The 16,649-nt window shown below is 40.8% G+C and overlaps 1 protein-coding gene across 1 annotated transcript in view; it reads right to left on the bottom strand.

The window, feature by feature from the left end:
• Positions 1-16,649, bottom strand: part of EGFLAM (EGF like, fibronectin type III and laminin G domains) — a 72,906-nt gene that overhangs the window by 30,842 nt on the left and 25,415 nt on the right. Inside the window, exons 5-7 of the mRNA XM_030467949.1 lie at positions 15,821-15,938; positions 15,430-15,565; positions 8,911-9,077 (exon numbers count right to left, since the gene is read on the bottom strand). Coding sequence (XP_030323809.1) covers positions 8,911-9,077; positions 15,430-15,565; positions 15,821-15,938 — 421 coding nt within the window. The remainder of the gene's footprint in view (positions 1-8,910; positions 9,078-15,429; positions 15,566-15,820; positions 15,939-16,649) is intronic.

Raw genomic sequence — 16,649 nt, 5'->3', positions numbered from 1 at the left:
GAAGAATTTAGGTAGAACTTTTCTGGCACACTCTGCTTAGGACTTCGTCTGCCTCCAGTTGCTGCAATGCTCCTGAAATCAGCATCCTAAGCCTATTTTTAGGTTATTTTTTAAAACACAATTTTCCAAAAAAGAAAAAAAGTATGCACAAACATCATGTGTTATTCATGTGCAAAAAATCTGTTTGTGCTTCTCCCTGGAGTGCTGAACTGTGCTGTGAAGGACTTGGGGCTGGGAACAGTGAGTTAAAGCAGTAGACCTTGTAGAAAAAAAATCTCTGCTTTTCTGCACTCTACATAGCAAACATTGTCATTATTGCTACATTTCATTTCAGTGAAGTTAAGGATAGATGAAAAATTGATGACTATTAAAATGACAGGCTTCATACATTTGCCTTTTTCATAAAATACTTTGTGTTCACTTAAAGATAGCACAGGTAACCCTCGCTGTACAAAGCCTCTGTACAGACTGACTGTGCTTGTTCATTTTAGCAGCTGTGTGCTGCCCGTACTGTCTCATAAATTATCAGGTCCTTCACATAGCAACACACAGAGCTGCAAAGCCTTGCTGCAGAGTAGTGGTCTGCAGAAAGGAGACCTGACAAGTCAGAAAATTCCCTCTGATGGTAGTGAGCGCTCCCCTAGCACCCACCTGTGTGCAAAATAAAGAATGAAATACCTTACTGACCCAATTCAGGCAGGAGAGCATTTTTCTAAAACCTACTGTACTGTCTTTTGCCATGACTGCAGCACAGAGATCCTGGCAGTCAGATATGAAACCAAGGATGCATGCACCAGATAGGAACACATGCCCTGCCACCCTCCCACCATACATTCTGTGAGAATTCCATATTAACAGGCTTTACATGTTGTATCAGCTTACAGAAAAATCAGAAGCAAATGAGTAAAGGTAATGAGGCATTCACATTTGCAACCAAAACAACATGTTAAGCTGAGAGAGAATGTGTATAAACTTTCCACTCTAACACATCTACTTAATAATCTGTAAATAGTACAATTTAACAATTTTTTTTAAACAGAATTATTCAGCACAGAGTTCTACCAATGGAATTAATCAGAGAACTCACAGATATATGACTGGTAGTGATATGAAGGCAACTGGACAAGCTGAATCCAGATTATTTCTGCTGATGACTGTGAATGCACTGACAAGGGAGTACTACTGAAGAAACAGTCTGAAGGTGTATGAACTGCTTGCAGTCCTGAATTAATGAGGGAGAGGAGAGGAGAGGAGAGGAGAGGAGAGGAGAGGAGAGGAGAGGAGAGGAGAGGAGAGGAGAGGAGAGGAGAGGAGAGGAGAGGAGAGGAGAGGAGAGGAGAGGAGAGGAGAGGAGAGGAGAGGAGAGGAGAGGAGAGGAGAGGAGAGGAGAGGAGGGAGGAGAGGAGAGGAGAGGAGAGGAGAGGAGAGGAGAGGAGAGGAGAGGAGAGGAGAGGAGAGGAGAGGAAGGAGAGAGGAGAGGAGAGGAAGGAGAGGAGAGGAGAGGAGAGGAGAGGAGAGGAGAGGAGAGGAGAGGAGAGGAAGAGGAGAGGAGAGGAGAGGAGAGGAGAGGAGGAGGGAGAGGAGAGGAGAGGAGAGGAGAGGAGAGGAGAGGAGAGGAGAGGAGAGGAGGAGAGGAGAGGAGAGGAGAGGAGAGGAGAGGGAGAGGAGAGGAGAGGAGAGGAGAGGAGAGGAGAGGAGAGGAGAGGAGAGGAGAGGAGAGGAGAGGAGGAGGAGAGGAGAGTTGGCAGGAACCTACAACAATCACCTAGTCCAGCTGTGAGGCTGACCTCTTTCATCCACAACTGCATTAGAATTGCCCCCTTTGTCAACAGTGCTTTTAAAATACATGCTTTTCTACAAAAGAATTTCAGTATGCCAAACCTCAAAGCACTGTAAACATGACTTGCAGTTTACTGGAAATTATATGAACAATGCAAAGCCCTTCACTAACTCAGGTTCCAGCAGATGCAGCAATTTTCTGCTCACTGCAATCCTGTTTGTTCCATTTAAGTCAGCTTTGTAATATTATTTATTGCTGTTATACGGTGTGTCTGAAACCATTTCAGAACACATTCAGTCCTTCTAACAGATGAAACTGATTTTGCCTAGGAGTAACAGAATCCATAAAGCCAAGGTGGGGAAAGGAAAAATTAAAACTATGGTTTCAGGGAAAACATTCTAACCTGTATTCAAGCAAGCTGTGATGCAAAACCTCCATTTTCTATTTGGAGGTCACAAGCTATAACATAAACATCTGCTGTAGTCCAAATTCTGCCAAATTTTTTCTCCTTTCAAGCAAACTCTCTATTGGATTTATCAGATTTAGGTTCAATAAGGATGGCAGGAATGAAGTAATACAGAGAAGTATCTTCATACACGTAGGAATACCTCCATACATCTTCAACACATATGAATGTTAGGTTTCAGATTTACACACAGATATGTACACTTGCCTACACTTGACTTGATTTTAACACCATGCCAGTTTAAAGAAGTGTAACTCATCTGAATGGGGATCACTAAACTACATCATTAACAACCAGCATGCAATGTGGCCTGGTAACTTAGGGAAGACAGAGAGCTTCCTAAGCATAAGGTGTACCATTTTCATCTGGCAGACCAAAATGTTCCATGCTTTTTCAACAGAAGACCAAATGTAACCACTGCTTTAAACCAGGCAGTGATTCCTTTCACCTTATTGAACTGTTACAACATTTAAAGCCTGAAGAGAAGTTACGGCTTATTATGAATGGTGGAAAAGACTCTTTTGAGGACCTTCTTCAGGGTCAGGAGAAGTATAACTTCAGAACATGTCATAATATCCACAGGTCTCTAATATGGTCCCAAAATCTGTTTCCACTCCCCCTGGCTCCATGTGAGTTTCAGCACATGCTACATTTTTCCACTTGCTAATCTTTGACCAGTATTTGGTAATGCATAATGCACCTGGGATCAATGAGAGAGAAATGCACTCTTTTCTAGCTATACTTGAATTTATACAGGTCAGTACACACACAAATCATGAGACCACCTAGCAGCCCACTGGCTTCTCAGTCACCATGCTCTGTCTTGTACTTGGTGCTTCTTCCCTGGATGTGACACAACACCCACATCTGATGTGATACAACAAAACTGCAAAACAACAGAAAGCAGACAAACTATCATGACTTTTGAAGAGAAATCCCCATGTCAGCCCTTCTCTTGAGAGCACTGTGTAGCTTTGGTAGAGACCTCATCTCATAGCAGGTAGCAAATCAAGGACAATAAACCAAAGAGGTACACTGCAAATACCAAAACAAAGACTAGAGAAATAATAAGCATCCTATAATTTCTTTAAATCTTTGTTTCAGTGTACAAGGAGATGAAGCCCATTTAAGACCCTTTACTAGGTCCTATAATCCTGTTTTATAACTAATTGGGAAACCTGTGGGGGGTCATGAACTTTTGACAGATTCTTTCCAAAGAATCAGGGATTAAGTTGTACCAAAGAAATCTTTCTCAAAACAAACAGAAAGCCACATAAATTTCTGTTTTGCTGATTAGGTGGCCATCAGTAGGCTGATCAGGAGACACGGGAGAGCGTAAGAGGTAGCCAACTGACACTGATTAAATGAAGTGCTGACAGACTAATCACCTTCATGCAGGTCTAAGTCCAAAAGACATCAGGGGCATTTTAATCTGGGTTTTATTCTTGTCAGTGACTCACAGTGAGACACTGCATACCTCTTGGCCTGTCTCTTGCTTTTTGTCCTTGTCTCTATAAACATGAGGGCTGCCTTTGTAAAGCCATTGCAGGTCTGTGGGAAAGAGTTCTGTGGAAAAGCTCCATCTGTTATGTCCCAGACACATTACCATCATTTACATCAAAGTCTGGGGCCAAGGTACAGTCCTTTTCCTGTGACTGGGCCTCAGAGGGTACTTCCAAGCACTGTGCAGAATATTTAAGCACCTGTGCCAGTGCCTTGCTCAGTATGAGCCTGGCAGTGACAGCCAGGACTAGAGGAAGGGATGTACCCAGATGGAGCAGCCACTTGTGTCACATTTTCTGTGGAGAGAAGCAGGAGGGTATTTTTAACAGAAGAAGCTTCCTCTGTTGGTCTGGAAAAGCCCAAGGCTTGTGACCTTCCAGGCACAGTGCAAACCCCATCTGTTTCCCCAGGCAATGAAGGGTATTTAAGCAATGCAGGTGATGACAGTTTGTTTGATTCTTCAGGACAGTTTATTTTGTTGTTACTAAACTTAATATGTGAAATATTTTTTTAAGTAAATTATCCATGAACCATTGAAAGGTTTGATACAGCTCAAACCCAACAAACATTTAAGTGAAATACCTGAAACATACCTCTGTAATTAAGAAAGGCAACAAAAATTGATTTATTACATAATTTCCATCTATTAAAAAAAAAAAAGAAAAGAAAGAAGAAACCAAATCACAAATAAATTAGAGCCCTTGGGGAAACCTGCCCTCTCTTTCCTCACAGAAAATGGAGCTATGTAACATAAACCAAGCATGCAGTTTTTACCAGGAAAGAGGATAACTGCTTATAATCAAGGCCAAATGTTCTCTTTGCCAGAGTATGGGAGGTCTGTCACTTTAGGTGGTATGGTCAGCAACCCTTCAGAAGAACATTTTAGCAAAGACAGCAGTTTCCTATGCTGAACTGAGACAATGTAGTCAAGAGAACTTCAGAGCCAGCCACCATTTAAAACCAAAATGAAAGAATTAGATGTAAGAATGAGAAAAGCTCCAGTACAAAACATCCTCAAGTGGCATGGACTCAGTGTCTGCAGGACTCATCTCTATCTCACCCTCTCTACAAGAGCTGTGAGAGACTCTACTCAATGCAACACAGACATTAAAGGTCCAGTGCATTCGAGGCAATACTTGGATGGGTTTTTTTCAGTCAAAATAAGCAGCAGAAAAGCACCAATTGCTTCAAATCAGATATGAAGATCTATGATATTAAACAATTAAGCTATAATTTATTTTTTTTTTAGATCCAAACACATGAAGGACACAAACACAGCATTATGTGGACTAAGACATATTTCTCCTTATGCAAAGGAGACAGACACAGTCCACAGGCTGGACTTCTGCCAGCTTCCTAATATATTTCAGGTATTTCTGAGTAATATACAGGCACTCAGAAAACAACATCAAGTATCTGCAGCATGTTTCACTGTTCACATGGGAGGAGGCACCATTTTAATGATGAAGTTAGTCATGCCTCCAACACACACCCCAAAGACCAAAAGTGCCCCATTGTTAGACATGCCAACTGTCCGACATCCTTCTCTGCTGGCACTTGGAGAGATTCAGGCACCTGGTGCTATCTGAGATGCCTCAGGTTACCTGAAGCATCCCTAGAGGACTCTCAAGTGTCTGGGAGACAAATGGGATACATGTGTCCTCCTGCAGTGACAGCTGAAAACCACAGGACCTAGGGGACTGCAAATCCACTGAATGTCTACACCTGAGCAGATGAAGTCAATGATTAACTGGGCCAGACCAGGTAACCATTGGCTTTCTGGCTACCAGAAGGGGGAGGGTACCTGCAGATACATAATGTGAATAAGGAGTAAGTTTTAGTTGGTTGTCCTTAAGCTTAGTGTGCATTTTTTTGTTACATTAAACTTGTCAACAGTTTACATCACTCTTTAGGGATTTTTACTGTTTTGTGTGAAAATAAATAGTCAGGCTATGCATGGCCTTAACTGAGAGATTTTTTTCACAACAGAAGTTTAGCTTTTTTACCAATGCAAAATGTACTTGGGTATCTGGTTAACATCAAACTGGTTTCTTACACAGACATTACCACAAAAGCCAAGTGAGAGCTGCTATACTCAGTTATATTTTTGATATCTTCCAGAAAGATACTGAACTTATTTTTAAAGGCACATATCCTTTGCTCCCTTTGAAAAACACTCCTTGCTCTGCAAAAAGCTGTTTGTTATGTGGACACAAAATAACACAAATTTTCACAAGTAGTGTCTATATGTAGTTTTAAAGCCCATTGGCAAAAATCATCTTGGAAAGTAAGAGCAGCCTGGCAAAGGAACCACATTTGCTAAAGGATGCAGAGTTTGCTAACAAAGCCCTAAGTACATCATGGACATGACATGGCCCCAGGCTGCTGGAATTCTGTGTGCTCATGGGGGTCTCCCCCAAGCATTGCCACACCCTTGGTTCAGGGAGAGCAACCTCTCAGCCACTGAGAAACCCAAGTGCCTAACAGGGACCAGCACAGCATTTTTGAGCCTATTCTGGGAGCAGTGCAACACACATAGTACATTCACTTTTCAGGTGTGATCCAGGTGCAGAGAGTTAAACCGCCACCCCTATGAACCTCTCCAGAAATCTGCTTATATACACTGGGTGTGAATTTCCCTCCAAGTTCTACTGACAAAACCCCATGTTTTAGAACCACCTTCACAGGTCTGCAGAACAGGTGGCTTCCAAAGGCAAAGTACATTTCTTGTAGCACCACAACAATCAGCACAGCATGAAGGCTACTCCAGTCTTCAGAGTCTAAACAATTTACTTTTTCTGACCAAGAATACAGCCACTTGCATCCAAAGATAAACCGGATACTGAGGAGCACAAAAGGATGTTTGAGGCAGCAGGAACTGACCCTTGAGGATCCAGGGGCCAAGAAAGCCCAGAGCATGCTGGTTTTTACAACCAAAAAAATGCTGCAGAAATTAAACTTATGAGTTCAGCAGCCCTGAAAACCTTCATGCAAACTGCTCAAGGGATTGAATTTAGGACACGTGGAAAAAAAAGAATGGAAACTGCTGTGTGAGAGTCAATGGAAGCATGGCATTCCATATTAAGGAGGGTATTTAGAAAGAAATCCTTAGACAGCAAAATTGGGGGATTACTAGGGATGTGCTCCACATTTCTGTAGCATGAAAATTCTACCTGGAGAGCTCGCAGTCCTACCCAAATATCAGCAGCTTGTTTTCTACCAGTTAATTAAAGATGATTTGCAACTGACCATGGAGGTAAGAAAAGAAAAAAAAAAAAGTCAGATTTTACTTTATTTTAATAGTTCATTAATCTGCTAAAATTATACCCTGGCATTTTCTTGCATAGTATTCTGTCCCCTAAAAATGATTTCCAAACTGGAACTTAAAAGTACTGAAACCTTTTAAACACAATAAATACTTTGGCACATTTAGGATATATCTCAGTTAGTCCTCATAGTCTGCCAGCTGGGGCTCTGCTTCCTCCACTCACTCTCAGATGATACTTAGCTGGACAGGAGTGCTGATCTGCATGAGGGTAGAAAGGCTCTACAGGCAGACCTGGACAGCCTGGATTGATGGGCCAAGGTCAGATGTATGAGATTCAACCAGGTCAAGTGCTGAGTCCTGATTTTCAGTCACAACAACCCCAAGCAACACCACAGGCTTGGGGAAGAGTGGCTGGAAAGCTGCCCAGAGGAAAAGACCTGAGAATGATGGTTGACAGCTGGCTAAATACGAGCCAGCAGTGTGCTCAGGTGGCCAAGAAGGCCAACAGCATCTTGGCTTGTATCAGAAATAGTGTGGCCAGCAGGTCTAGGGCAGTGATAGTGCCCCTGCACTCAGCATTGGTGAGGCCACACTTTGAATCCTGTGCTTAGTTTTGGGCCCCTTGCTAGAAGAAGGACATTGAGATGCTGGATCATGGCCAGAGAAAAGCAGCCATGCTGGTGAAGGGTCCAGAGCACAAGTCTTATAAGGAGCAGCTGAGGTTTGATTAGTCTACAAAAGAGAAAGCCGAGGGGAGACCTCATTGCTGAAAGGAAGTTTTAGTGAGATGGGAGTTTGCCTCTACCCTCCCACACCAGGTAACAGGATGAGAGGAAATGGCCTCTAGATTATGCCAGAGAAGGTTCAGATTGGATATTAGGAAGAATTTCTTCACTGAAAGAGTGGTCAGCCTTTGGAACAGGCTGCCCAGGGAAGTCGTGTCACCATCCCTGGAGATGTTCAAATGTATGGATATGCCATTTCAGGGCATGGTCTAGTGGCTATGGTCTAGTGGCCATGGTGGTGTTCGTTTGATGGTTGGAATTGATGATCTTAGAGGTTTTTTCCAACCTTACTGATTCTTTGATTCTCTAAGTGTGGATTTTTTGCTGTGTGAGAGACATGATTTATACAATTGGCAACATGGTTTGGCATTGGCTGATCTGGGATTCTCACATACAACTATGACTTTGGGGGTGATAAGGAGCAATAGCACCAGACCACAGAGACACTACCACTGGAAAAGGATTATATCCCAAGGAGGACCATCAAATGTGCACAGGACCTACTCCTCATTGCACTGTGCATAGCCTACCTTGCTACAAAAACGCGAATGTATCTGTTACCAGGTTGTGATTATTCAGGTATATTTGAATGTATTTTCATCTAACACTTGCTTTGCAGCTTCTAATCAAACAGGGATATTCACTTGTTTATTTCACTATTTTTATGACTGTGAATAGTTTCACAGCCTTAGTACTCAGAATACAGTCTAGAATTTCTTTGGTCTATCCGAGTTGTTTAATAATAAACATAATATGTAAAGTTCTCTTTCAAAGAACAGGAAGGAAAAAAAAAAAAAGAATGAGAAACCTGTCTCTTTCATTTCTCCTCGTGATATTCACTTATCAGTTCTGCATGAAGACAGCATAGAAGGCAGCAAATAGCAATCCAGGAATACTTGACAATGGTCCCCAGAGCAGAGAAAGAACATGAGAGCACTTCTGCCTGGAGCTTTTCACATCTTTGCTTCTGTCTTGACTTGCACAAGATGCTGAAAGCTTCATGGACAGGAGTGAGAGGCATCAGACTGGGAGTGCCCTACATGCAGTTTGTTTACAGGCACGCTTTATTTTTATCTAGCCTTAATCACAAAAATTTGGTTCTACTCACTGAACGTCCGGATCACGTCGCTCGGAGCACTGGCAGGGCTGGATCCAAAGGAGTTTGCAGCTCGTATGGCAAACTGATACTTGGTATTTGGGAGAAGTCCCTTGAGAACCATGGACTCCATCTGGATCTGCTCTCTTATTACTGTCCAATTGCTGTCAAGGTCTGGCCTTCAGGATCAAAAGAAGTCAAGATAATAAATAATTAAAGCTGTCTGTATAAATTAATTACCTTTAAACTTTCCTGGGAAATACACAAGATAAATGAGATATGAGTCTGCTAAATCATCACTGAAATCCTTCACTCTTAAAGGGACAGACTGTGAAACCATTACCAAGCTGCAAAGCCTGTGAGATCAAAACTGTAGTGATACAAAACCACTATTCAGATTTTGCATATAAACATTGAGAGGTTTAGAGGACAGTTTGACAGATCAAGTTCTGTTTATCTGTTTTCATGGATTTGGGGTTCACAGTTTTCAAGTAGGTCAATTGGCTGTATAAAGCAGAAGTTCGTAACAGAGGGAAAGACCTTTATTTGTAAGAGTTTGTGCTCCAGTGCCACCAAGTTCCTTCAAACATACATAAGCATTAGCAAGAGGAGAATCCAGTATCTGGTTTCCAGGACAATCAAGTTAAGCTTGTGGAGAACAGTGGAGAACCTGGATCCAAAGTCTTCTCTACAGATTAAAAACAACAACAACATCAAAACAAAAAACAACCAAACAACAACAAAAAAACAACAAACAAACACCCACACCAAACAAAACACACAAACAATAACCTGGACTATGCATGTGGATTTTGCAACAACATTTCCATGCCTGCCTCTGGAAAATGCCTAGTTAACTTTTGATTGATTGATTGATTGATTGATACTGGAAGTCAACTATCAGTAGACTCTTTATTGTTATTATAATCCATCTAAAACCAGTACAACTACTAGCATGGCAGTTTGGTCTCAAATGTTTAAGTACATCTGCAGAATAACATCAGAAAGGGAAGGGCTGCTTCAAATACTTCGAGAAGGTATTCTAATGCTTTCACAAAATTTCTACTTTCTCTGAAAGTGGTCTCTTATCAAAGAGAGAATGGAATGAGACAGCAAACAACTAAAAAGCAAAACAAAAATGTAAACTTTAACTCTAGGTCACTGAAAATTTTTTAAATTGAAGCCTATGAAAGTAAAAGAGGGACAGAAATTACTTTCAGAGAAAATTATTCCCATTTTCTTTTCTAAGACATTCCTGCAATATTTATTACAGGAAATAACCTCCAAGTGCTCCCTGAATCTAGCAATGTTTACATAGGACTAGCTGCAAATGTTTCCAGCAGTCTTACAGTGAAAATTATAGCACAAGGCAGGCATTTTGTATTTGTTTATTTGCAGCTGGAAGGAAATGCCAGAGTTAATGTACATTTTCTTTTAACAGTCAATACAACACTTACTGATCAGTGGGGTTTCATTGCTTTGTGCAGGGCCAGCACAGCAACAAAGCAGCAGCTCCCAGCTGCCTGGATCCTGTGCACTGTAGCACACAGGGTGTGAATATTTCATTGTCTTGTTAATAGTAAAAATAAAATCAGAAAAATGCACAAGATGCAATGACAGCTTAACAGACCATCTTAAATCACCCTCTATCAACATTTCCTGGTAGAAAGAAGCACAGGTATTTTGACTGCTCCTTCACTGTTTCCCTCCCCTGAGGCTGGGCCAAAGTGAAAATTCATAGCGTTTTCCAGCCCAAAGCTGTTACTTTTGCTTCCTTTCACATCCTTGCTTAGTGGTGTTTTCAGTTTTCCTGTACACACATTTTTTTTTCCCCCTCTTTTTTCTCTAATTCCAGTCCAGGAAATTCCTATTAGCTCAAAAGCTGCCTCACAGTCTCTTTGCAACAGATCCTGCTGATGCCTGTGGTTGAATGGGAACACACATACAAGGAGGAGACCTATTGCACCCTATGAAGATTCAGAAGATAACACAAACCCTAGCCTAGGCCTTCAACTTCACAAGATTTTCTTCTGCAGAAGTGAATAATAAAGGAAATGCCTGCAAACATGTAAGCATCTGCAGCTGAAGGAGGGGAAAAAGGAGATTTATCATCCAACCTTTGTTATTTCTCCAGAACGTTCCATGTGTGAACAAATTGGTACAGGGTGAAAAAATGGCAAACAGATGTGGAGAGGAACACAATAAACTCAGATGGTGATGGTGTCCAGGGCCAGCCTGCTTCTGTGTTTTCTAAGCTGGTAACCTTTTGTTGAAAACTATCTATGGTCTTTTTTGCAGCAAAATTCAGTTTGTGTCAAATTTTACACTGGAAGGGCTCATTCTGATGCTATTTTTCCTGCCTTTCTGTGGAGTTACATTCCCTGGACCAGCCAAGATCTCTCTGGCTTCAGCCAGGACTTCACAGGGCTGGTTCAAATGATGTATCTTTGCATGGAGAAATCAGACCACTTCCACAGGCATTTTCCATTCTTGAAGTCACAGCTGTGAATCTCCAACACAGAATCGCCATACAGTAAGAATCTGGCAAGTGACAGGGTCAGAGTGGTTTTAAGACCACAAACATGAGGATAAAGTTAATAGGACTGGACAGATAGAAATCAAGAGCAGAATTCTGTCCCAAAACATTTGTATCACCACTTTACATTGTAATCTGGGGACTGACTCAGTTTAGAAGTGGAAATTTTTCTGATGCAGAGAACAGAAATTTTACACTCACTTGTACTTCCTCATAAAATCACCTGGAAAATATTTAACAGGGTGAAGAACCTGATAACAATCCACTTTTTATACAGGTTTTGATTGTTCTTTTGTGCTATGTTTGTACTCATTTCAAGTGGAAAATTCAGCTCTACTTTTTATTTATTTTTACAAATAACAAGTATGGTGACAAGTGCAACAGATTCTTATTCACTACAGAAAATACCCAATACAGAAAATACTTCACTACAGGATATTAGTATTGGCAAATATAATAATATAGCTTTATTGGGTTACTTTCTACAAAATATATCAACCAATATGCCAGTCCAACTCTCAGGAAAGAAAAAGTAGAAAACTTTCCAAATTAATTTTGTTTGTTTAATATTACTCTGATGCTGTCTAGTATTGTTAAGAATTTCCTCTCTAATTTCTACACCTTCCACTCATCTTTCTTTGATAATTACCTTTCCAAGGATTTAGCTCTCACAAAGAGTAAATGTTGCAGCAGATGTATCTGTTTCATGCATTAATCAGGAAAGCAGCACTTAAGATATTTTTTTCTGGCTATTAGGAGGAGTCTCCCTGATCAGATTTATTGTTTCATGTTTTTTTTCAAACGATAACAAATATGACTGCCTGGTACATTGCAGGGCCAGGCACAGCTACTTCACCATGGAACGGATTCAGGGATACAACTTATTTTTTTCAAGTGGAAGCCTTCCAACTAATCAAGAATTGTGTCCTCAATACCATGCTGAATCTGCTCTATCCTATCATCCCTATTCTGATACATCTTCCAATTTTTATTGGGAGAACCTACCTAGGTCATTGCAGCAGAAGTTTCATGTCACTACTGAGATACTGACACATTTCCCCTATATGTCAAGATTATTACTGAAAGCTGTTGAGTCCACCTGTGTACCAGATTATCCTTTTAAGGGATACTCTGCTAAACATGTGTGATTCTGTAGAAGCTTGCTGAAAATAAAAATCTGGATAAGTTAGTCCCCAAGTTTAGAAGATTGCGTAGGCATTCAACATACTAAACAACCCAGTATTTGGAGCATTTCAGTGAAGATACCCAAGACAGACTTGAGAAATAATCTTGAGAATAATTTTTTTCATAGTGTCTTTAGAAAAAACACCCAGACTACTATGTTTGTCTATTGTCTGCTTTCATTAGAATATTGTTCATCATAAAATACTTCCCAGCATAAAGCAACAGACTATTAACACTGACTCTGCAATTTTCCACAGATTCCTTTAACTGTTCTGGGTTTAACACATTCCTCCAAACAATCCCTATGAACTGTGCACTGAGCAACAAGACCTACATTATCCCTTTTCATTTTCAGCATTTAACCAAGTTGGAACTGCAGGCTCCTCAGTGTCCTCTTGGGAGTCAAGACCCAAGCAAGAGTCTGTGTTACCCCAGCCTGTCCAACATATGAAACCACCTGCAACTCTCTACTGCCTACAGCAAACCAACAGATCCCAAGGCAATTCCATGCAAATGCCTAAATTCAAGCCCAGATTCAGACCATAACCAGAGACAGGCTGCAGTTTAGCTCTGGTTCTGATTAAATTCTAATGTGTGTGCACAATTACTGTATTGCAATACTGTATTACTGTATTGCATACTGTATTGTATGGACAAGACTCCATTATCACAGCTGAGCAAATGGAAAGAGTGTTATTCCCTCATCTCAGTGTCCCAACATGTTTTTTTAGATTTGAAGTCATATAGTCCTAAGGGAACTGAAATATTTTTAAAAGTCATAGTTTTTAGAGATTTGTGCTGTACCCAAGGGGCATTGCAGATTTGCATAAGAAAGCCATTATTTTTCCAAAAGCACAGGATAATATTGTATTTCTTTGACATAAAAGGATTTAATTCTAAATTTATTTGCAGTCTTTCATTTTGCTTTTACATTGTTTTAAGTCGACAATTCTAACTCATTTTAATACACTTTATAGTAATTAAAACTACAAACAGCAAAAGACAATGAAGCTTAAAGTTAAATCTTTGCCTCTAAGTGCCACTAGGGCTTATGGCTCATTGAAGTTTCTCCAAATATATAACCAAGCCTCCAAGTCTAAGAGAGCATAATCCCAAAATTAACAAACACACTTCAAGCTTAGCTTAAAATCTCAAACTAAACAGCATAATCAAAACACAGTGCTGTTAGCAAATTCTTTCCCTAAGTCTAAAAACAATGAAACTTCAAAATTTCAATTACTTGTATCCTCAAACCTAAACAGTGAAGGCAGGTTTCCATTCTGCAGCTGAACAGAAGCATTTGAGGGTACACTTTCAGTGTGTTAGATGAGGACAATTTTGCCCCCTTCTTCCATTAGCAAGCTCCTGGTGCTGTGATGAAGTGCACATAAACCTGCAGGCTCCACTTTCCAGCAAAAGCTCAGAGATGACAGAAGTCAGTCAGAACTCAACAAAATCCCTTCCCCCTTCACCAAGCACGTGAGAGACAAGAGATGGGGAGAAGAAAAAAGGGATCAGGTTATGACTACATTTGAAAAACAGGTATTGGAGAAATTTCATGGCAATGCTATAGCAGATTTTTCATATAATGTATCTTCAGCCTGTCCTCTTCTTCACGTCCTGCCTCCCAGTGCAATCAGCATTTGATGGCTTCTCACTAAATATGGGGCATTCTGATTCAAACACAAAGTGCAACAGCAGTTCACAAGCAGGCTTTCAGCCTGGGAATTCTTTTCATTATATCAGTACATTTTAGGTTGCAGACAAACACTGAGCATTGAAAACCAATAGTCCTTTCTCTCTGTTTTAACAATAACAATTCTTTCTTAAAAATGAACATGTTTTTCTGAAGAATGATTTTTTGACCTTCACATCTCAAAGTAGTTAAAAAAGCAATTCTCTCTCCTTATCCAGGAACTTCAGCTAAAACCTGTAACCAGCTATTCCCCCAAAGGATTAAACTTTCAAATGTTGAATTTTGCATTTAATGTAAGGCCAAACACAGGGTCAAGCACACAAAAATAAACAGATATGAGCTAACACAACTGCATGAACAGTCTGGTACTGACTGACAATGAATACTTGTTCATGCATTCGAATACAATAACCTTCTTCTGAACTTTCATATGCACCTTATAAATCAACTTTATCAGCAACTTTTCACAGTTCAGTTCTATCTCTGCAAATTTTAGAGAGTTCAATATGAAAAACAAACAAACAAACAAAAAAACCAAAATATCAAGGAAACCACACCAACACTCACCCCAAAAAATCTAAATAGAAAAGCCAACATTACATGTAAACTTGATTAGAACTTAGGATAACAAGGAAAGTCAAAGTCCTGCAAGCTCAAGATCCAAAAGGCTTTCGTCAGGTAAAACTGCCCAACATAATGAGTTTGCAATCACCAAATTACTTATTTAGCAGGCCAGGGTACTCCAGCCCAGGGAAACTGCTCTGCCATAGACTCTTTTCTCAGTATGGTTTGACAGGCTTTGATGACAGGAGGAACTTAAAATTTCACTCAGCCAGGCCTTTATCAGAGGAAACAGAGCAAGCTAGATGGTATTTTCTTCAATCAGAAGGTATGACTTACTGGTGATTTTATAGAAAATTAGATTACTTCTGGCAATTCAACACACTTCAAGAGGAAAACTGTTGAAGTACTACTACTACTCTTACTCTGTACTATACAGAGTAAGTAAATAAACCATGAGAAGAATCTATATGTAAATTAAATAGTGCATTGTAGGTGAAAAGCCTGCTATATTGCACAGACACTGAAATTCAGACTCCGTGGGCAAACTTGCCTGATAAACTCCACCATGTAGTACTGGATGGGAGAACTTCCTTCACTCTCTCCAGGCTTCCAGGATAATGCAACTTCTGAATCAGAAACTACCACGATCTGGGGCTGATCAGGCGGTGCAGGGACCATACACTTGTCTAAGCCAGAAGAAGTGAAAAAGAACAGTATCAGAGAGGAGGACAGGCTAACAAACCTGACAGCTACAGACTTAGGAAGCAAATTTAGAGGCTTCTCCCTTTCCCTGTTGCCCCCTTCAGCCCCTGTACTTTTGGAAAAGCAACAGCAGCAGCATATTGCAGATGACAGAGATTCAGATGTGAGCGACCTGCAGTGTCACCTCCCCTGTGTGACCAGCCACTTTTTGCAGCAGAAGGACATGTATGTAGTGTTACCTTGGGATAAGGTTGTCACATCTCTGGGCATGCTGGGTCGTCCTTTCCCTGCCCAGCCATATGCTCCAACACTAACACGATGGGGAGTGCCTGGCTTTAGATCCCCGATGACAACCTCCTACCAGAGCCAAGAGAAGAGAAGACAAGAACACTGCTAAAACTCACCCATGTAACTGTAGGCAGTGCTGTGAGCAGGGATGCAGGGATGTTACAGGGCATTTTCCACGTGACCTCCTAGGAGGATTGTCCCCAGCCCAGCTCAGAAGCAACAAACACAAACAGCATCACATGTTTCCTCTCAAGCTGCAGCTTCATCCCTGGGGGAATCCACAGGGTGACCTGGACCCATTTCTCAGCATAACTCATAATGTTTCAGATCGTTTGCATTCACTGTCCAGCTTTTTTGCTGGTGAAGTCAAAGTCACATAGTATTCCCTTCCCTGAGCCAAATGCTGGCATTTGTTATCAGTCGGGTGCATTTTCTTTATTATTTTGTTTTTGTTTTAAATCCAGAGATCGTAGAAGTTCCTGAGAATCAAGCAAGCTGCTGCAGTGTGAACTGATGATTTTTAATTTCTCACAGAGCAGAGATCAGTCCCATTGCCTCTCACAATTTTCCTAGCCTAACTATCAGCCTTGACCTGAAGTGAACACTTCTCTTGTTTGTCCTTCTGCCATAAATAATGAAAGATTAACCCACGAACCTCAGCTGTAAGGGAGGCAATGTTAATCCCTACATGAGGAACCTGTGCTGCTAAACAGCGGTCAAAAGAAACTGGTCAAGTCTCCCAGAAATTAGCAAATGTTACCCCAAAAAATTACATTTTAT

Source organism: Calypte anna, chromosome Z (genome assembly GCF_003957555.1).
Source record: "Calypte anna isolate BGI_N300 chromosome Z, bCalAnn1_v1.p, whole genome shotgun sequence".
NCBI lineage: Eukaryota > Metazoa > Chordata > Aves > Apodiformes > Trochilidae > Calypte > Calypte anna.
This window is presented reverse-complemented; position numbering and strand designations above follow the sequence as displayed.